General features: G+C 44.6%; 1 protein-coding gene across 1 annotated transcript in view; it reads right to left on the bottom strand.

Moving 5' to 3' along the window:
* Positions 1–21,342, bottom strand: part of LOC133441432 (POU class 2 homeobox associating-factor 2-like) — a 28,705-nt gene extending 7,363 nt beyond the window's left edge. The window contains exons 1-4 of the mRNA XM_061718712.1: positions 21,174–21,342; positions 19,050–19,150; positions 5,433–5,472; positions 5,035–5,339 (exon numbers count right to left, since the gene is read on the bottom strand). Coding sequence (XP_061574696.1) covers positions 5,035–5,339; positions 5,433–5,472; positions 19,050–19,150; positions 21,174–21,183 — 456 coding nt within the window. The 5' untranslated portion in view covers positions 21,184–21,342. The remainder of the gene's footprint in view (positions 1–5,034; positions 5,340–5,432; positions 5,473–19,049; positions 19,151–21,173) is intronic.
* Positions 21,343–23,037: the final 1,695 nt, after the last annotated feature.

Here is a 23,037-nt window from a genome sequence, read left to right as displayed (position 1 = left end):
CAGGACCAGGACCAGGTCCAGGACCAGGTCCAGGACCAGGTCCAGGACCAGGACCAGGACCAGGACCAGGTCCAGGACCAGGTCCAGGACCAGGTCCAGGACCAGGTCCAGGACCAGGTCCAGGACCAGGTCCAGGACCAGGACCAGGACCTGGACCAGGACCAGGACCAGGACCAGGACCAGGACCAGGACCAGGACCAGGACCAGGACCAGGACCAGACCCCTCACACCCAGGACACAGTCTGTCTGAACTCCTCCCTCTGGACGGCGCTACAGAGCTCTGTACGCCAAAACCTCCAGACTCAGACACAGTTTCTTCCCCCAAGCTGTTGCTCTGATGAACTCTCATCACTCAAAGAGTCTCAGAGTAATCAATCACTGTGCAATAATAATAATAACCACAATCATATGCTGTAACAATGCACCTTTCAATAACCACGTCTACCTCATACTGCTGCACCTTTCACTTTTTTTTAATTGTATATATGTTAATAAGAGCTGTGTTTTGTCTATTTACTGTACAGGAATGTCTAAGAAAATTAGAATATTGTGATTTTCTGTAATGCAATTACAAAAACAAAAATGTCATACATTCTGGATTCATTACAAATCAACTGAAATGTTACAAGCCTTTTATTATTTTAATATTGCTGATCATGGTTTACAGCTTAAGAAAACTCAAATATCCTATCTAGAAAAATTTGAATATTCTGGGAATCTTAATCTTAAACTGTAAACCATAATCAGCTATATTAAAATAATAAAAGGCTTGTAATATTTCAGTTGATTTGTAATGAATCCAGAATGTATGACATTTTTGTTTTTGTAATTGCATTACAGAAAATAAAGAACTTCACAATATTCTAATTTTCTGAGACAGTCCTGTACAGTGAGCGAAAATAACCCAGTCAAATTCCATGTCTTGTTTGACCTGACTTGGCCAAATAAACATGATTCTGATTCTGATTCTGAGGAAGTCTGGTAGCTTGTGTTTTGGGTCTCAGCTGGAGGTTAAAGCACATTTTATGGCAGGAAACCAGTGAATTCCCAGCAGTTCACTTTCTTTTTGACAATCACTATGTGAAGCAGCAGAAGTTCATCATCATCAGCAGCAGGTGGTGCTGTTGAAGGGGAGCGTCACGGTTTCCATCCAGGATCTTCCGTCTCGTCACGGGGAAATTTTCCACTCTCCACCTTTGGCTGGTCCACGCCCAGGGGAGAGTTTCTGTCTGTGACATGGGGAGGACGGGTGGGTACTGATAACAGATCAGCCAGCCTACCAACAGAGCAGTGTTGTGCTTGGTTTCTGTGGAAGGGAGGAAGGCACCTGCCGGCACCAAACCACACGGCTATCACTGGGAAACGAGAAGCCATCTGCTGGGTTCTGATTAGGAGGAAACACGTTTGAAACTGAAGTCTTTGTCTGGATGAAGGATCCGTGTTTGTCTGTAATTCCTCGTCCTTCATTACTTTTATAATTAAAAGGTACAGCAATTAGGATGCACGGACAACTAGATCTTAAAATGCAGACTTTAACTCCACCTCCTCCATCTCCTCACCCTCAACGTTCTCTACTACTGACAGATTCCCTGAGTTTCTAATTTCTTATTTCAGGCTGCAGTAGCGATGTGGAAGGGGAAAATCTTTCTTATGAGTGATACCACAATAATACAAGATCATTTAGGAGTATCATGTTTGATTTCTTGACCTTTCAACTCTATTTAGTTCCACTTCTGACCACATGGGGGAAGCATGTCCCAAGAAAGTTAACGTGGCAGCCCCTGCTGGAAGAACCAGCGACATGCACTTCTGCTGGGACTAATGGCGCTTTTCCACTAGTACCTACTCAGCCCGACTCGACTCGCCTCGGTTTGGTTCTTTCCCACTAGGGGTCTAACGTGCCGAGTAGATACTTTTCTGCATCTATTCTGTCGAGGTTCTAAGCTGCTGAGTCGGCTGTATCTGGTCAGAGGTGTCTTCAGTATTCACATCCATTACTCAGGTAGAAGTATAGATACTAGAGTTTAAAAATACTCCTGTAGAAGTTGAAGTATCAACTCAAGTTTTTTACTCAAGTAAAGGTATAAAAGTACTGGTTTCAAAACTACTTAAAGTATAAAAGTAAAAGTAATGTAAGGGGGAAAAAAGCCATTAAGGACAAAAGCCATTGAAAATGAATGTATCTTAGTATAATGCAAATATATTAAAGAAGCATATATGTGTACTATTGAGCATTAACATGTGTTTCAGAGAGCAGCAGATATGATGACTAGTTGTCTATAAGTATTGTAATGGTGCAAAAAGTCAAACTTCATGTTCATGTTATCATTTATCCTAACCTTTATTGGAATGTACATCCAAGTTTAGTTGCAGGAATCTGAGGGAACGGATGTAAGAACAAAACTGGACAAGAACATCTGAAACAACCACAACCAAATTCACTCTATCCGGATGGAGCAATTTAACTGGATAGTTTTTATTAAAGCCGAAATTAAATAGAGTAACGAGGCTGTTTTTAAAATGTAAGGAGTAAAAAGTACTGATAAATGCGTGAAAATGTAAGGAGTAAAAGTAAAAAGTCGTCTTTCTACTTAAGTAAGGTAACGAAGTATTTGTACTTCGTTACTTGACACCTCTGCATCTGACATCATCACACTACAGGCCACTGATTGGTCGGGGGGTTGGAGTCAGACATCTGAGTCAGGAGGAGGAAATCAGAGAAAGAGACTCTGACGGTTCTTGTTCATTTTATTCGACCAGCAACGGCAGCAAAAGTCTGTTTCATGATCCAACTCTGAGGTGCAGATGTTCATAAACCTGGTGCTGAGGAGAGAATTAAAAAGGGATCTAGACGGCGATAAGGAACGACCAGATCCACCAGGAGCTCTGTCTCTTCATAGCTGCTCACGGCTCCAGCTGACTTTTCAGCAGCACAGAGATGAACTAACAAAAAAAAAAGCGTTCCCGTTTGATGCTTCTCTCACTCTCATTTTTTAACTTGATATCAAACACAAGTCACAGACCCAGCAGCACATCTATCATCTCCTCCAGGTTCTACATATTTAGTGTTGTTGTCTTCTTCGTTTAGATCACACAGTCAAATACACAACAGCTTCTCCAACCTCCTACTTTTCATCTGGGTATTGAAAAGAAACGAGGGCAAGTCGAGTCGAGCTGAGTAGGTACTAATGTAAAAGTGCCAAAAGTGAGACGTGCCGGACCGTCCCCACTCATAAGCACAGCAGTGTCGGCTTCTCTTTCGTCTACATAGCGGAGATGTCGGAAGTGTCATAAATACATAGAGTAGCGTTGGCTAAGATGTAGCACTTTCAGTTTCATTGTGATTAATTCTAGTGAACCACAGATTTCTTTAATGCACAAGTTTACATAAATAGCCATAATCATTCAAGCCATTTGAATCCCTCAGAGCACCGTAGCACGTCCACACGCAGCACACCGAACCAACGGGGAAAAGCTTGGCTTTAGCCACTTTAGCACCCAATGGCTACATGCTACAAACCATAGCCTGTTAGCAGTTTGAAGCTAAAACTCCACTAATTGTAACAGCGCAAGGATGGCCACTCAGAGACGAAAACCAGAGTCCGTACAACAGGAACTGGACAAAGCCTACGAGACATCACCCTTAGGTTTTCTGCAGAGTCAGTTTGACGCACAGTTTTTGAGACTGGAGTAGTACAGCGTATACACCCATCAGTGTACCTGAGCTACCATAGCAACTCAGCAACTGTTCCACATGGCGGCGCTAGAACATCCTGAAGAGCTCACGGATGCAAACAATCCAAGAACTGTTCTGTTTGACAGATATTAATACATTTAGAGACATTTATTCCAAATAAAAGCAGTTTTATAGTTTAGTTTCTCAAAAACCTCAATGACAGTTATGACTGAACGCAGCATAAAGTCCGTGAAACATTCCTCTACAAACCCTCTGTTCCTCCACAGGAACACCCGTCTTGGTCCAGTAGATGGTGAAATGTGTATTTCTAGAGTGTTTAAGTTCAAACTCCATGAATCCAGACAGATATGAGCTCTAAAAGTCTAAAAGTTTCGTCGGATTTCTGCTGTTTAATCATCATTTACTTGCTTTGATAATAGTCATACTTAAATTCACACTTCTGCTGGAGTCTTACATGTGTTTCCTTTATTTTGACCCCATATTTATTCAGATTTAATTAGTACTGGAGTTGAGGGGGGATGAGGGGGGATGGCATCCCCCCCTGAAATAAAAACGGTCCAAATCATCCCCCCTGTAAAACTGCCATCCCCCCTTTCCGTCCCTTATGTCATTTCATCAATGAATGTGGTTTTACTGCTATTTCAACATTTATTATTTAGTCATCACCAGAAAAATAACACCAGAAAAATTACTTATTTGACAATTTTCACCTGTTTCAAGTAAATGTTCACTTGAAATAAGTAGAAAAATCTGCCAGTGGGACAAGATTTATCTTCTCATTACAAGCAATAAAATCTTGTTCCACTGGCAGATTTTTCTACTTATTTTAAGTGAAAATCTACTTGAAACAGGTGAAAATTGTTGTTTTTTCCAGTGATGAATCTTGTTTTAAGTGTAATGAGATTTTTTTTACTAAAATGAGACATTTTAACTAGAAATAAGACAAATATTCTTGTTAAGATTTTGAGTTTTTGCAGTGATCAAGCTTACAGAAGGCTGCATTTAACTGCTGCTATGTCATTCCTGCAGTATTTCTGCAGGTGTTTTGGTCACTGCTATTATTTGTAATATATTATATTATTTGTAATCAGCACAAATTATCTGTCCCCATATGATAAAATCCACCATCCCCCCTGATTTTATTTTACAACTCGAGTACTGGATGTAATCATTTTAAATTAGCTACTATGAACATAATCTAAGCATAATCCGGCTTTGTTAGGAAAGGGTTGGCACCAAGCTGAGACCCCGGGTGGAGGTATGTGACAGCTGAGGATCTTTTTTCTCAACAGTATTTTACAAAAACTATCCAAAGGGGGTTTGAGCTTGAGTCATACCAGGAATAAATGCGACGACTCTGCACCGAAGGGTGGCAGCAGTGAGGATATGGCCGGCGATGGTAGAAAGGACCCCCCAGAGCTGGAGAAGGTGGCTGCGCTGCGGTAGTCACCGAAGGTCTCCGGGTAGTAGCTGTCGATGAGGGAGGAATAGCTGCTCATGGTGGAGGGGTCGCAGCCCAGGGGTTTACCGCCCAGGGTGGTGGAGTAAACATCCGGGGAGAACTGTTTTGTGGACGTGCAGAAGTCCGAGTCGGAGATGAAAGGACGCCTCATGCCGTAGTAGCTGGGCAGCATGTGAGAGCCTGAAGGACAGGGGTCATGACAGCCGTGGGTGAACGTTTGCTCTCCAACATATCAACATTAGATACATGAAACAGATGTCTCCTGACTCTCACCTGGCATCTGGACGTATGATGGAGGAGTGGTCGATCCTCCCTGTGAGAGAACAGAAGAATTTAGATGGAAACAAAATAAAGTGCATAATTATCTTTTTCACTCACAAAAAAGGGAGATTTGTGGAAGGTAAGGAATATTTGTGAAATGCAGTCAAAAATAATCAGGTTCAGGCTTTAGTTCTTCCTCCAAACTCAGGAAGCTATTGCAGACATATGCATATAACATATATACACTCCACTGCTTCTGTAGATAAAATTCATGGACATTCCCGGAACATATGAGGTCTTGAAGGCAGCAGAAGTTCCTCTAAAATGTCAATGAACTTTTCTGCATTAATGCAGCCGTCACAGAAGTGGAAATTAGCTTTGGACTCTGATACAACCCTAGGCCATCATAGACTGAATGCTGAACATGGTACTGACAACGTTCTGGACGGTGTTTTTTGTCTCCCTTTTCTTCCGCAAATATGAGTGGGAACATAAGTCAGAGTGTCATCTGCATATAAACTGATATTCGTATGAATTAACACATGATGAAGCAGAGGTCCTGATACAGAGCCTTGATGTACTCCTCAGCTAGTCCAAGAAGCTAGTCCAAGAAGAAGGAACTTCACTACTACTGTCATTTATCAGGCACTTTTATCCAAAGCGACTTACATCTGAGACTCACACCATGGAGCCATTAGGGTTAAGGCCTTGCTCAGGGGCCCAAGGTGGTTCATCTTGGTTGCCATTCTGGGGCTTGAACCTGGGTCCTCCCAGACCCAAGCCCTCCTCTGTAGCCACTAGACCAGGGATATTCAACTGGCGGCCCGCAGGCCACTTGCGGCCCGCCAGGAGCTTCTATGTGGCCCCTGATCATATTTAAAAAAAGAGGGGGAAAGTAGTGTTGTCACGATCGATCGGCCGCCCGATCGACCGGACGTCACTTCTGGCCGGCAAGTGAAACTAACATGGTTTACATATCGCATTGTGTTATTTAATAAAAGTTTCAGATGCTTGGATATGTAAACATGGTTTACATATCGCATTGTGTTATTTAATAAAAGTTTCAGATGCTTGGTAGCCTTTTCAGTTGGTTAATGATTCATTGGACAGTGTTTGTACATGTTAATCTCTGTTGGAGATGTTTTTTACTACTTTGGATTTTTTGCCAGTGTTGCACAGCGATAATGTTTGTCACATTATTTGTTATTAACCTCCGTTTATAGAGGACTTGTTTACATCATTAGGCTTTGTAGGATTGGCCTGAAATGTTTTTCATTTGAATCTCTAAATGACTTTGCATTTCAGATGGAACATCTAAGCCTCAATTTCATGCGATTGTTTTGTTTTGCTGATATAATGCACAGATGTGTCATAAATAAAGGAGCTCATGGTTAATATTTTGGTTGCTTATTTATAACATCAAACTGGCTACTATGGACTGAAATGCTTGTGCTCAATGCTTAATATAATATTCAAATAAGGAAATCTTGGTGGAAAGTGGTGCTTTGTCATTATGGCGTGTTTTATTAAAAGTAGGTCAATATCAACTTCATTAAGTTTGCACAATGCATGGTTTCAAAATGAACTTGCATTTAAAATAATGTTTCTTTACCTGAATATTATATTTACATTTACAATTACTAAATCTGGAGACAATTAATACATCATTCATATGTAAACTAGACAGATATATTCTCCTGCTCATTCCTGAGCACAAATGTATTATATATACACAAATCTTTGTCTTTGAGTGCAAAATACATTTTGAAAACCCCCAAATTTTGCAGTGCGGCCCTCTCCCTACAGTCTTTTTGCAGATGTGGCCCCCTGCCTAATCTAGTTGAATACCCCTGCACTAGACTAACACCCCCCACATTACAGATAAGAATGTTGTTGCTTCACAGTAAAATGCAGTTTCCCAAGTAAAATTCATATAGTAAAAACAACAATAAAACATAACGTAAACAAAAATAATAAAGTAGCTAAAGGCCCCTCTGGCTGCTGACTGGGGCACTGGAGGCTGCTGGCTGCCGGTGATAAAGACTACTAAAATATTTTATTTGATGTACCATTGACAGTATGCTAGTGTCTATCATGTCTCTGTTCTTCATCCTCTCTTTCCTCTCTCAGGTTTCCTGCTCTACCCGACTGGTCTTCAGCAGGAGGTTCCCCCTTATGATCCAGGTCCTGGTCCAGGTTTCTTCCCCCTTATGATCCAGGTCCTGCTCCAGGTTTCTCCTTATGATCCAGGTCCTGGTCCAGGTTTCTCCTTATGATCCAGGTCCTGGTCCAGGTTTCTCCTTATGACCCAGGTCCTGGTCCAGGTTTCTTCCCTCTTAAAGGGGAGTTTTTAACCTGCCGTTGTTTATGTAATAATTGATGGGAGGTCATGTTCTGGGTCTCTGGAGACACCTGGAGACAATTTGTGTTGTAATAAACGCTATATAGATAAAACCAAAGGCCTGTAGGTGACTAGCATCAGCTAGCGACCTACGGTAGGATGTTGTGAGTGAGCCGCCTTCTCATCATGTTGTCCAGCCCAGATCTGGCGGCGGTGGTTTGTATGAATATCTTACAGCATAATATTCCAAATGCTGGTGTCTTTTTACTGCGGGGTCCTCAGCCTCGTGGTCCTGCTTCCACTCAGAATCCATGTGGGCAGGCGCAGGTAGGACAACCGCAGGGCCTTTCAGAGGAGCGTACTTTCATGGGCCAACATAGTCGCTGCCTTTTTTAATTTACTTTTGAAGTTTTAGCTAAATTGATGTAACTTATAGAGGGTCTGCATTGACGTCACTTCCCCACTGGACCAGCCCCCTTACTCGCACTGAGTGGCAAAACATCAGCAAAAATGGCTGCAACTAGTGGATAAGACGTGATAACAGCCGATTATGGGCTTAAATTAAAGGCAGTTGGACTTGACAGTGACCCGTACAGTTACCCCAAGAACCAGTGGTCCATGGACATTAATATTTGGTACAGTTACCAAGAACCAGGGGTCCATGGACATTAATATTTGGTACAGTTACCCCAAGAACCAGTGGTCCATGGACATTAATATTTGGTACAGTTACCAAGAACCAGTGGTCCATGGACATTAATATTTGGTACAGTTACCAAGAACCAGTGGTCCATGGACATTAATATTTGGTACAGTTACCAAGAACCAGTGGTCCATGGACATTAATATTTGGTACAGTTACCCCAAGAACCAGTGGTCCATGGACATTAATATTTGGTACAGTTTCCCCAAGAACCAGTGGTCCATGGACATTAATATTTGGTACAGTTACCCCAAGAACCAGTGGTCCATGGACATTAATATTTGGTACAGTTTCCCCAAGAACCAGTGGTCCATGGACATTAATATTTGGTACAGTTACCAAGAACCAGTGATCCATGGACATTAATATTTGGTACAGTTACCAAGAACCAGTGGTCCATGGACATTAATATTTGGTACAGTTACCAAGAACCAGTGATCCATGGACATTAATATTTGGTACAGTTACCAAGAACCAGTGGTCCATGGACATTAATATTTGGTACAGTTACCAAGAACCAGTGGTCCATGGACATTAATATTTGGTACAGTTACCAAGAACCAGTGGTCCATGGACATTAATATTTGGTACAGTTACCCCAAGAACCAGTGGTCCATGGACATTAATATTTGGTACAGTTTCCCCAAGAACCAGTGGTCCATGGACATTAATATTTGGTACAGTTACCCCAAGAACCAGTGGTCCATGGACATTAATATTTGGTACAGTTTCCCCAAGAACCAGTGGTCCATGGACATTAATATTTGGTACAGTTACCAAGAACCAGTGATCCATGGACATTAATATTTGGTACAGTTACCAAGAACCAGTGGTCCATGGACATTAATATTTGGTACAGTTACCAAGAACCAGTGATCCATGGACATTAATATTTGGTACAGTTACCAAGAACCAGTGGTCCATGGACATTAATATTTGGTACAGTTACCAAGAACCGGTGGTCCATGGACATTAATATTTGGTACAGTTACCAAGAACCAGTGGTCCATGGACATTAATATTTGGTACAGTTACCAAGAACCAGTGATCCATGGACATTAATATTTGGTACAGTTACCAAGAACCAGTGGTCCATGGACATTAATATTTGGTACAGTTACCAAGAACCGGTGGTCCATGGACATTAATATTTGGTACAGTTACCAAGAACCAGTGATCCATGGACATTAATATTTGGTACAGTTACCAAGAACCAGTGGTCCATGGACATTAATATTTGGTACAGTTACCAAGAACCAGTGGTCCATGGACATTAATATTTGGTACAGTTACCAAGAACCAGTGGTCCATGGACATTAATATTTGGTACAGTTACCCCAAGAACCAGTGGTCCATGGACATTAATATTTGGTACAGTTTCCCCAAGAACCAGTGGTCCATGGACATTAATATTTGGTACAGTTACCCCAAGAACCAGTGGTCCATGGACATTAATATTTGGTACAGTTTCCCCAAGAACCAGTGGTCCATGGACATTAATATTTGGTACAGTTACCAAGAACCAGTGATCCATGGACATTAATATTTGGTACAGTTACCAAGAACCAGTGGTCCATGGACATTAATATTTGGTACAGTTACCAAGAACCAGTGATCCATGGACATTAATATTTGGTACAGTTACCAAGAACCAGTGGTCCATGGACATTAATATTTGGTACAGTTACCAAGAACCGGTGGTCCATGGACATTAATATTTGGTACAGTTACCAAGAACCAGTGGTCCATGGACATTAATATTTGGTACAGTTACCAAGAACCAGTGGTCCATGGACATTAATATTTGGTACAGTTACCAAGAACCAGTGGTCCATGGACATTAATATTTGGCCACGAATCCAGTTTCCTGATATTTATTAATTGTTACGCCGGGGAAATACACAAAGCAAAGCTTCAAGGCTTACAAAAGTCTTGAAGCTTGGTCCGACTTCAAGGCAGGATTTGTTGGCGAAATTAAAGTGATGAGGACACCGAACTTTATGATTTGACCGTTTAACGTTAGCTACCCAAAAATCCAACATTACCTGGTACAAAATGGGAACCGCAAATCCACTTTTTGGTGCCTGGAATCCAGTTGTTTCTGTGAATTGCAGCGATCCATTTGTCTCTCTTAAGCTTTTTTTCAGCAGTCTGTAAAACAATACCTCTGATTTCTTGCTAAATCTATGAGTACAGTCGATCGCACAACAGCTCTTTCCCATTTTAGATGTTTTCCAGTTGCTCAAACTGAAAGTTTACGCTGCCACTCAGTCTTTCTGCCACTCAGTCTTTCTGCCACTCAGTCTTTCTGACACTCAGTCTTTCTGACACTCAGTCTTTCTACCACTCAGTGCTCGTAACCCGCTGGGAAGTCGCATCTGTGACGTCATGCACATTCCCTCCATTGTAGAGTTTTTAATAAAGTTTCTGTGGTTTGAAACAGGCCTCATGATTAAATGTGCTTACAAGATGTTAAAGGTGCATCAGTTACGGAGCCTGCCGCCACAGCTGCATTACAGCCCGCACACTGTTGTCCAACGTTTTTCAGTTGTTGACCTCAGGACCCCGCGGACCAGCGTTTCTGCTGCGTATGGAAGCGGACGCGGGGGACGAGGGCTCAGACATCCTGCAGAGCTCACGCAGGACAGAGAAGTGCAGTGACGCTCGTTTGCATGCTGCTAACATGAAAGAGCTGATATTTGTTCCCTCGCCGGCCGGGGCGCAGGCAAATTTAGAGGGCTGAATTTGAATGTGATTTGCCAGTGCCAAGACTTCCTCATGTGGCCCAGGTATGGCTGGGTGCATCTCTGAAGGCTGCGTATGGAAATCAGCTTCAAGCTCAGACAGCGCGGTAAAGAGCGTGTGTGTGTGAGCGTGTGTGTGTGTGTGTGTGTGTGTGTGTGTGTGTGTGTGTGTGTGTGTGTGTGTGTGTGTGTGTGTGTGTGTGTGTGTGTGTGTGTGTGTGTGTGTGTGTGTGTGTGTGTGTGTGTGTGTGTGTGAGCGTGTGTGCGTGTGCAGGGCAGTGACGATGGACTATTTAACCTTGTTTCACTCAGAAACTTTTCCTTCCTATGCAAAACACTTGTTGTATCACGTTACACAATTCTATCTTTGAAAAGCTCAGTCTTCATAAAGCATAAACAGCCTGTGTGTTCATATTCTGCAGTAACAAACTTCTTGTTTCCGATTGTTTCTTGGCCCATTGCTGCCTCCCCCTCCTTTAATTTGAATATCAGGACTACTTTTGGTGTCTGTTTCAGCCAGACCTGATTATTAGCCTCCGCAGGCGTTTATAAAAACAGCAGAGCATTTTGAGACGTAGCTGTCTTGAATTTTCTGAGTTGGACTCTGGTGTTTGTGGCTGTTTCTGGAGCAGCTGCATGTCTGGACTCAACTCTGCAGAAGCTGCGATGGAGCATCATCAGCGACGTCACGTCTTTGTACTTTCACTGCAGCCCTTCGTGCCCCAGCATGAGCGCGACCGTGCGGTCGACGCTGGCCCGTCTCTATCAGTGCCCCTTTATTACCTCAGATAAAAGCTGACGTTGGCCGTGTTTGCCATGGGACTCTTCAAACATCATTTATAAACATGCAAGTAAGAAAAAGGAGCTGCAGCGTTCTGCTCTCAACACAACTCTCCTTAATCTAGCCTCTTTTCTTTGGTAAGAGCTTAATCGGGTCTTTATAGTGGGTCTTAGTATCAAATACAACCTCCTGTCAACAACATATAACCTGCTTGTCACACAGACAACACTAAGTAGCCCCGAATATTTCCGCAGGATTCAAGAGCAGCAGCGAGGTGCTGCCAGTCTTCATAATTGATGAACTGATCATCAGCAGGTGTTCAGACAAAAAAAAGTGACTAGCGAGATATCCGGCGACTTTTTCACATCTTATTGGAGAATTTTGGCAACTCGTGTGAAAGCAGGTGTTCTTTTTTTACTGGTTTCTCAGCGTGGCACCCCTCCCCCGTACCAAAGTACCCTGGAGGCGGCCCAGCGCTTGTATAGCCGCCCCTCCCTGCCGCAGTCAGTGCTGGACATGTTCACACCCCCACGTGTGAAGCACCGCTGGCTGGTCAGTGTAATAATGACTTAATTATTTGTTTATGGGTAGAAATCCGTCTCATCGAGACACAGGTCTTATATCCAAGAGAGACCTGCTTACCGCAATAATGAAAAAAGATGAAGGAAATGATAAAATATGAAAAGGTTGCTTATATGAAGAGTTTCAGAGACATCAATATGGTTGTAGATAGAACAGGAGAATATTAATGGATTATAATGAATGCAAGAATTTAAAAATTATTCAATGCCCGCAGGTTTCAGAGGGTCCCTGCAGGTTTCAGATGGTCCCTGGAGGTTTCAGATGGTCCCTGCAGGTTTCAGAGGGTCCCTGCAGGTTTCAGAGGGTCCCTGCAGGTTTCAGAGGGTCCCTGCAGGTTTCAGAGGGTCCCTGCAGGTTTCAGAGGGTCCCTGCAGGTTTCAGAGGGTCCCTGCAGGTTTCAGATGGTCCCTGCAGGTTTCAGAGGGTCCCTGCAGGTTTCAGATGGTTCCTGGAGGTTTCAGAGGGCCTGGTCTAGGTTGGTCTGGTAGGGTTCTGTGTTGGTCTGGGGCGGTTCTGTGTTGGTCTGGTAGGGTTCTGTGTTGGTCTGCGGGGTTCTGTGTTGGTCTGGTAGGGTTCTGTGTTGGTCTGGGGGGTTCTGTGTTGGTCTGGGGGGTTCTGGGTTGGTCTGGGGGGTTCTGTGTTGGTCTGGGGGTTTCTTGGTTGGTCTGGGGGGTTCTGTGTTGGTCTGGGAGGGTTCTGTGTTGGTCTGGGAGGGTTCTGTGTAGGTCTGGGGGGGGTTCCGTGTTGGTCTCAGAGGGTTCAGTATTGGTCTGGGGGGTTCAGTGTTGGTCTGGGGGGTTCTGTGTTGGTCTGGGGGGTTCCGTGTTGGTCTGGGGGGTTCTGGGTTGGTCTGGGAGGGTTCTGGGTTGGTCTGGGAGGGTTCTGTGTTGGTCTGGGGGGTTCTGCGTTGGTCTGGGGGGTTGTGTGTTGGTCTGGGGGGTTCTGTGTTGGTCTGGGAGGGTTGCGTGTTGGTCTGGGGGGTTTTGTGTTGGTCTGGGAGGGTTGCGTGTTGGTCTGGGGGATTCTGTGTTGGTTGGGAGGGTTCTGTGTTGGTCTGGGGGTTTCTTGGTTGGTCTGGGAGGGTTGCGTGTTGGTCTGGGGGGTTCTGTGTTGGTCTGGGGGGTTCTGTGTTGGTCTGGGGGGGTTTTGTGTTGGTCTGGGGGGTTTTGTGTTGGTGTGGGGGGGGTTCTGTGTTGGTCTGGGAGGGTTCTGTGTTGGTCTGGGGGGTTCTGGGTTGGTCTGGGGGGGTTCTGGGTTGGTCTAGGGGGGGTTCTGTGTTGGTCTGGGGGGTTCTGTGTTGGTCTGGGGGGTTCTGTGTTGGTCTGGGGGGTTCTGTGTTGGTCGGGAGGGTTCTGTATTGGTCTGGGGGGTTCTGTGTTGGTCTGGGGGGTTCTGTGTTGGTCTGGGAGGGTTCTGTGTTGGTCTGGAGGGTTCTGTGTTGGTCTGGGGGGTTGTGTGTTGGTCTGGGAGGGTTCTGTGTTGGTCTGGAGGGTTCTGTGTTGGTCTGGGGGGTTGTGTGTTGGTCTGGGAGGGTTGTGTGTTGGTCTGGAGGGTTCTGTGTTGGTCTCAGAGGGTTCCGTGTTGGTCTGGGGGTTTCTGTGTTGGTCTGGGGGGTTCTGTGTTGGTCTGGGGGGTTCTGTGTTGGTCTGGGAGGGTTCTGCGTTGGTCTGGGGGGTTCTGTGTTGGTCTGGGGGGGTTCTGTGTTGGTCTGGGAGGGTTCTGTGTTGGTCTGGGAGGGTTGCGTGTTGGTGTGGGGGGTTCTGGGTTGGTCTGAGAGGGTTCTGTGTTGGTCTGGGAGGGTTCTGTGTTGGTCTAGGAGGGTTGCGTGTTGGTCTGGGAGGGTTCTGTGTTGGTCTGGGGGGTTCTGTGTTTGTCTGGGAGGGTTCTGGTTGGTCTGGGGGGGTTCTGTGTTGGTCTGGGAGGGTTCTGGGTTGGTCTGGGAGGGTTCTGGGTTGGTCTGGGGGGGTTCTGGGTTGGTCTGTTAGAGTTCTGGGTTGGTCTGGTAGAGTTCTGGGTTGGTCTGGGGGGGTTCTGGGTTGGTATGGGAGGGTTCTATGTTGGTCGGGAGGGTTCTGTGTTGGTCTGGGAGGGTTGTGTGTTGGTCTGGGGGGTTCTGGGTTCGTCTGGGGGGGTTCTGTGTTGGTCTGGGGGGTTCTGTGTTGGTCTGGGAGGGTTCCGTGTTGGTCTAGGGGGTTCTGGGTTGGTCTCAGAGGGTTCTGTGTTGATCTGGGGGGTTCTGTGTTGGTCTGGGGGGTTTCTGAGTGAGTCTGGGAGGGTTCTGTGTTGCTCTGGTAGGGTTCTGGGTTGGTGTGGAAGGTTCTGGGGTGAAGCCTAGCCTTCTCCTCCCCAGGTACAATACACCAGAGGAGAAGGCTGTTAGTCAGCTCCAACCAGACCACAGCAGAACTGAAGCTCTCCTTCAGCAGCTTCGTCTTCCAGTTCAGAGACCTTCGCTTTAGATCATTTCCCAGCTGACTACCCAAATCCAGATCCAGGTCAGATCCAGGTCAGATCCAGGTCAGATTCAGTCTGATCCAGGTGTGATCCAGTCAGATCCAGGTCAGATCCAGGTCTGCTACCCATGACAGAAGCCAGTTTTACAGCCGTCTGCTGCAGTCTCAGCTTCAACGTGGAGCACATTCTTTCAAAATAAAACATCTACAACTCTGAGATGTTCACACCCTTAAAGCAGCACAATGTAACTTTCAGCTTTTGTTGAGTTTGGCGGCTCCTTTGGACAAAAGCGGTAGTGTTTTACCATAAAGAATACTACATTTCCCATGAGCACCAGCACGTACTGCCGGAAAACTCCTGTCCCCGTCACGTGCATTTGTTTAGATAATGAATGAAATAAGACGGGACGGACTTTCAAAACTACTTTTCTGTTTCCAGCGGTCGTTTGCAGGATGGATAGCGAAGAGGTAATGTATCTATTTTTGACTAAACAATATAATATGACGATGTTGAAAATCACTAAGTTCAACTTGGTTTTATTAAGTTGTTTCAGCGAGATAATGCGCCCTACAAACTCATACGCTCTGCACCTTTTTCCTGTCACGTTTTTTAGAGGGACTTCGTCATAAATTAGTAGTCCAACATACTGACAAAATAAAAAAATACTTTATAACCTGTGAATAACTGAATGCCCATTCCTTATATTTTGCAGATCAGCCCTGCACAATTTTACAGTTCTCAGGAAAAATACTAGAACCCAAGACGAATCCCCTGTATGTGAAAACATTCTAATTTTGATTCTTATTCAACATAGAACTCTACATTTACATTTGTATCATAACAATTCTGTCTCTCTTGTCGGACATTCCTCCTCGTCTTTCAGCTCACGCCAGCGAGTGAACGCCGGGCCAATGTTTATTCTTGTCCGGGCATTTTTTTTTTTTTTTTTATTTATTTATTTATTTTTTGTCCGGGCATTTAGCTTGTTACTCTTCCGCTTTCTTTTTTCGCCTTCTCAGTTAAAACTTTTATTTTCTTGGGTTATTCCGCTGCTTCGGCCGTGATACCAGCTTCTGCTGAGCTCTGCGCTCCACGTCCCGCCCAGCTTTCGTCTCGACTACGAATCGGGAAGGAGGGGGAAGTGACGTATGCCGTAAAGCAGTCAAAGCCGTACAAATGTGTAGTTTTTTAGTGTGGAAGGGTTCCTACCATGCTCCTCAAAGTTACATAGTGCCAGTGAAGGCGATACAGACCCCTCAGACCATGACAGAGGTGTCATTAAACTTGTTGGAAGTTGATGTACCGTCACAATGATGATGATGAAATATTAGATTAAGGTGGAAAAGTTATATAGGAAAAGTTATATAGTGCTAACATGAAAGCATCTGAAGAGGTTGAGCTGCTTGGAAGTCTGTCTTTCCAGCATCCCCACCTGGGTTGAGGCACACCATGTCAGTTCTGCTTGTTCCCTCTTAAAGTGAAATAAGATCAAATGAAACCAGTGTTCCTGGTAAGAACAAGTATAGCAAAAAAAGAGAACAAGACTGGATCAACTGTGAAACCTGGAAAAGGCTCGGCTCTGTTCTAGCGCTGCTTCGCTGCGTCTGGTACCAGTGTGTTGAATCTGGGCAGGAACAATGCAGTCACAAGACCATCAAGACGTTCTGGAGACAAATGTGCTGTCCAGAGTCAGAAAAGTTGGTCCTAGGGTTCTCAGACAAGATAATGACCCAAAACACACAACTAGAACCAGACAAGAACAACTCAGAACCAAACACTGGACTGTTCTGAAGTGTCCTTCTATGAGACCTGATCTACATCTTGTTGGACATCAGTGGAAACATCTGGAACCTGCAGCTGGAGAAAAACCCTTCAGACCTGAGACATCTGGGAACGTTTGTCCATGACGACCAGAACATCCGTCTACAGGTGGAGACGTTTGTCCATGACGACCAGAACATCCGTCTACAAGTGGAGACGTTTGTCAATGAGGACCAGAACACCTGTCTGCAGGTGGAGACGTTTGTCAATGAGGACCAGAACACCTGTCTACAGGTGGAGACGTTTGTCCATGAAGACCAGAACACCTGTCTGCAGGAGGAGACGTTTGTCAATGAGGACCAGAAGACCTGTCTACAGGTGGAGACGTTTGTCAATGAGGACCAGAACACCTGTCTACAGGTGGAGACGTTTGTCCATGAAGACCAGAACACCTGTCTGCAGGTGGAGACGTTTGTCCATGAGGACCAGGACACCTGTCTACAGGTGGAGACGTTTGTCAATGAGGACCAGAACACCTGTCTACAGGTGGAGACGTTTGTCCATGAGGACCAGAACATCTGTCTACAGGTGGAGACGTTTGTCCATTAGGACCACAACACATGTCTACAGGTGGAGTTAGGAGTAATTAGTTGTAACGATTCAATCCAATCATTCCACAATTATCTGTAAATAGTTATTTATTACTTTTGTCAGTTTTATGTTATCTCAGTGATTATTCTGGGGTTTTCTACCCACTAATTGGTCAATATGAGTCTCCTTTAGGACAGTGTACTAGATTTACTCTTGTTCCATCAATAGAGGCCAGTCGAGGAACTGGAGGTCTGGATCCGGACCTCACTGGTCGGTAGAGGAACTGCAGGTCTGGGTCTGGATCCGGACTCCAGTGGTTTCTGTAATTTCAGTTGGCTCAAATAGGCTTCCTGTCTGGGGCTGATAATATTGAAACCATATGGGACCAAAGCCATTGGTCCATTTTCAGCCAAAGTCCAGTCATTTCCTAAATAGCCCGCTTCTAACCTGGACGGGGCCCACATGGACTGGCTGGCTGTGTTCTAGGCAGCCAGAAAAACACGTATAAATGGGGTCCAGATATGGCTTCCAAGTGGGTTTGTGAACAGGTTCCAAGGTGGGGGTTGGCTCCTCCTGGATTTTAAGTTTTTTCCAGTGCAGTGCTGTGTTCTTATTTCAACCTCAAGCCCACTTTATACCGAAGTAGCCCACTTTCAGCCCACTTCAACAGACTTGCTGGTGGGGTAGGTAGTCCACAACTGCAGTCTTCTGGCTCTGAGTCTGGGACCTCAGGGGATTAACGAGAGCTGCCCTGCATCACAATGCCTGAAGCTACAAAACTCCACATGAAATCCTCAGCAGGGACAAAGCGGCCGCCTCTCTGCAGGGTTATTGACATAATCCTGTAATTAGCCGGCTGCATATCTGTGGAGTGGACATGCCAACGCTGCACGCACACAGAGTAAACACTGTCCTGTAAAAGCCTTTTGACACACCGTTTGAGGGGAGTGAAAAGCCAGTCATGCTCATGCATGCAGGCGCCTAAAGTACAACCAGATTTCTCTGACTGTGTGTGTTAGTGTGTGCATGTGTGTTTGTGTGTGTGTGTGTGTGTGTGTGTGTGTGTGTGTGTGTGTGTGTGTGTGTGTGTGTGTGTGTGTGTGTGTGTGTGTGTGTGTGTGTGTGTGTGTGTGTGTGTGTGTGTGTGCGCGCGTGTGTGTGTGTGTGTGTGTTTCTGGGACAACAATGGGAGGTTTGTCCGCTGCCTGTTGATGGAGGACAATATCGGCTGGCAGGTGTGCGTGGATCAAACTTTGCATAGGCAGCCTCCTCTGTGGCTTTTTTTTCTGACTCCTGTCCACTTCCAACTCTCCGTTTGCACCCCCCCCACCCCCCACCCCCATCTCCAGGGAGGGTATGGAAGATCACGGCCAATGCCAGCATTGTGTCAGAGCTCTTTTGTGAGGTCAGGACGAGACCCTTTGTCTCGTTCTGCACAAACTAGCTCAGATATTTACAGACGGCGCTTGGGAAGCGCCCCGGGAGGGGGTTACAGGTGGTTAAATGATTCACTTCTGCCGCACAAAACACCACAAATGTAAACAGGGAGAGACATTTTAAAGGCGCTGCCTTAATTGTTCACTAACAGAATGTCAACTGTGGCTTCAGTGTTTGGTTTGAGAGAAAAACCAGATGGGGAGGGGAAAGGAAAGGAAAGATCCGTGGAGCTTACACTGTATCTGGGTCCGCTGGTCTGCCGGGATCGCTTCTCCGCCAGCAGGTCCTTGACCGTGTGCTTGACCCGAACGCCCTGGTACACCCTCTTAGAATATTCTGGAAGAGAAGACCCATCGTCTGATGTAACGTTTGTTTGACACAAATACAGGCACAGTTCTACCCTCGTCCAGATTTTCATCCATCCCCACAAATGTACGTTCATTTGAATGTTTCACAGTTTTATGCATATACAACTCTTTGGGATCGGTGTGTAAATGTCATGGAAATCTCCTTTGGTTTGGTTCATGCAAATGGCTGCTAAAAAGAGGCAATTAACTTCAAACACTTGCAGAAGCCTCAAAGTGAGCATGTTGTGACTAAGTAAAAACAAAATAAAAGTCATCTGGTCATGGTGGGTCTTAGTTTTAATCCAATTAAACTTCAGATTAACAAAGACATTGAACCCGTTTAACTGTTGTAACAATTCTGTTATTTTTTTTAACAAAAGCTTGGGTGGGGGAGTGTCATTTTGACAACACAAAGTACCCTCCTACTGCTTCCTTAAGATTTGAGAGGGCAGTTTTTCAGTCCGGTGCTGCAGATCATCATCACAGATGAGCTGATCATCTTCAGCATCAATGACCTGATCATCATCATCACAGATCAGCTGATCATCATCATCACAGATGAGCTGATCATCATCACAGATGAGCTGATCATCATCAGCATCGATGAGCTGATCATCATCACAGATGAGCTGATCATCATCATCACAGATGAGCTGATCATCATCAGCACGTGTTATGAACTCTAGAAAAGCAGATGTTTTAGCAGTTTGCAGGTCTGGAGAATTCTGGTGTGTTACAACACAAAGACAAGAGGAAAATACATCTGCAGTGGTCTTTGCGAAACAACTGCTGTATTATCTGGAAAGTTATTATACCATTTCCAAATTGTTTGGAGTTCAGTGTTCGACAGTGAGAACGATTAATCATCAGCAGAAACATTTTAAGACAGTTGTCAATCTTCCAGGAGTAGATGTCCCAGCAGTTTTACCCCAAGATCAAAAGATGCTAAGTGAAAAAAAAACAGAACCTGATCACGTCAAAGGTTTAAATCCATGACATCACATCCAGAAAAAGACTGGAGCAGGACGGTTGGTCTGGAAGAGTTTCAGGAGAAAACCTACAGGACTGTCTCAGAAAATTAGAATATTGTGATTTTCTGTAATGCAATTACAAAAACAAAAATGTCATACATTCTGGATTCATTACAAATCAACTGAAATATTGCAAGCCTTTTATTATTTTAATATTGCTGATCATGGCTTATAGCTTAAGAAAACTCAAATATCCTATCTCAAAAAATTAGAATATTCTGGGAATGTTAATCTTAAACTGTAAGCCATAATCAGCAATATTAAAATAATAAAAGGCTTGCAATATTTCAGTTGATTTGTAATGAATCCAGAATCTATGACATTTTTGTTTTTTTAATTGCACTACAGAAAATAAAAGAACTTTATCACAATATTCTAATTTTCTGAGACAGTCCTGTATTCTATTTAAGAAACACAAACGAACAGACTTCTGGAACCATGTCCTCTGGACCCATGAGACCCATGAGGCCCACTGTCAAGCACGGAGGTGGAGGGATGCTGGTCTGGGGTTGAATTACAGGTACAGTCATTCCACAGGATGTGGTGGGACACATCTACTGAGAGTTCCTGCTGAAGGAAACATCTACTGAGAGTTCCTGCTGATGAAGGAGGATCTACAAGCTGTTGAATCATGGGAGTATTAGAGTAGTAGGATTATACACATGGTCTTGTAAATAGTTTCCTTCATTTTAATCAAATAAACATGAACTCCAGGCTGGCGTACATGTGAGGTTGTGTCTGTCTTAAAGACCACTAGAATCATCTTCTTTCATGATTTTAAACAGAAAACGAAATATTGAAAGAAGAGGAACCAACTTTTCCACGTTTCACGTTGTGACCGTTTACTGGCTGAGGCGTACAGGAATCTCCCCATCTCAGTCCCGTCTCCAACACTACCAGACGCAAAACCTCCTCTAAATCGAGTTCTGGCATGCATTCCCTGCGATGCGTGCCTCCCCTCTGCGCGAGCGCGGCTCTTACCTGTGTCCATGATGCTGAAGGAGAGCTGCGACACACACCCTGCACACCAACGTTCAGGCCTGCGTGTCTTCCCTGCTGCAGCTGGGTCCCGGTGTGCAGCAGCACGCTGAGTGGCGTGCCACGGCGGGGGCTTTAACCACGCCGGCGGGAGGGCAGGTACACATCAACATGTCACCTCACTCTGCACTCGTGAGGACGCAGCTTTTCAAAATGACCTTTGTCTATTTGTTTAAATGCAAATATTCTGTGGGGACGTTTTTTAGAGTATTTGCATCTGCAGTCCAGATTAGGGGCCGGAGGCTTCATGGGGATGAAAGTGGGGCTGGGAGGTATAGCTCACTCCTCCCTCAGCTCAGACTCATCATCCAAACTCAAAAGCACATATTGTTTGTACCTTTTTGATTTATAGCTGTAGGAGTTTGCTTGCAGTGCTGGTTTGTGTTTCAGTTTGGAGCAGGTCTGATAGGTGCAATTCCTCCTCCTGTGCACCAAACACCTGACAAAAGACCTATTCTGATTAAAAAAGATAATTTATTTCACAAATGTAACACTTTTGAATCTTTCTTCTGAAGTGGTTGCAGCAGAACGTGCGCAAGAACAATTCAGCCCTGTGTTGAAAGCAGCGGGGAGGAATAGCTGGGGGCGTCAGTCGCTGCTGAAAACCAGCACTGACAGGATAAGTACTGAGCCTGGCTTAACTCTCTGACAGCAGTCATGGGAACTACGATCCCAGCTCATCAAGTGTGAATGCTGGAAGTGGCCCGTTTCAATTCAATTCAATTCAATTCAATTCAGTTTTATTTATATAGCGTCTATTACAACAGAAGTTGTCTCTAGGATCTTTCCAGAGACCAGAACATGACCCCCGAGCAATTATTACATAAACATAACATAAACATGTCAGGTAAAAACTCCCCTAGTGGGAGAAAAACCTTAAACCAAACAGTGGCAAGAAAAACTCCCCTTAAAGGCCCAGATATACTTGCTGTTGGTCCGCTGCAAGTCTGACAAGGCGACAACCACGCGGGCCCGACAATGGATGGCCCCAGAGCCAGGCATACCCATCCATCCATTTTCTATTATCCCAAATAGAGATAATTTATTATTATTATTATTATTATTATTATTATTATTATTATTATTATTATTATTAATAATAATAATAATAATAATAATAATAATAATAATAATAATAATAATAACAATAATAATAATAATAATAATAATTAAAGCTGCAAGCAGCGATGAACGGGCCCTCGCACTCACGGCCACCGCCCCCCATAAGCATATCAGAAAAGACACCACCCACGACTTCCTATGTCAAACCATTCAAAAGTTATAGCAGAAAAAAGGGACAACCAATCAGAAGAAGGGGCGGGGCTAATTCAGGCCAATGAAGGTCAAGGACTCCATACAGAATCTGATGACACCACCCACGACTCTCTATGTCAGACCATTCCAAAGTTATAGCAGAAAATCGGGACAACCAATCAGAAGAAGGGGCGGGGCTAATTAAGGCCAACGAAGCTTAAGGACTCATTACAGAGTCCCATGACACCACCCACGACTTCCTATGTCAAACCATTCAAAAGTTATAGCAGAAAAAAAGGACAACCAATCAGAAGAAGGGGCGGGGCTAATTCAGGCCAACGAAGGTCAACGACTCCATAAAGAATCTGATGACCCCACCCACGACTCCCTATGTCAAACCATTCCAAAGTTATAGCAGAAAATTGGGACAACCAATCAGAAGAAGGGGCGGGGCTAATTAAGGCCAACGAAGCTTAAGGACTCATTACAGAGTCCCATGACACCACCCACAACTTCCTATGTCAAACCATTCAAAAGTTATGGCAGATAAAAG

Source organism: Cololabis saira, chromosome 4 (assembly GCF_033807715.1).
Source record: "Cololabis saira isolate AMF1-May2022 chromosome 4, fColSai1.1, whole genome shotgun sequence".
In the NCBI taxonomy this organism is placed as follows: domain Eukaryota; kingdom Metazoa; phylum Chordata; class Actinopteri; order Beloniformes; family Belonidae; genus Cololabis; species Cololabis saira.
The sequence above is the reverse complement of the archived record's forward strand: the minus strand, read 5'-3'. Positions and strand labels throughout refer to the sequence as shown.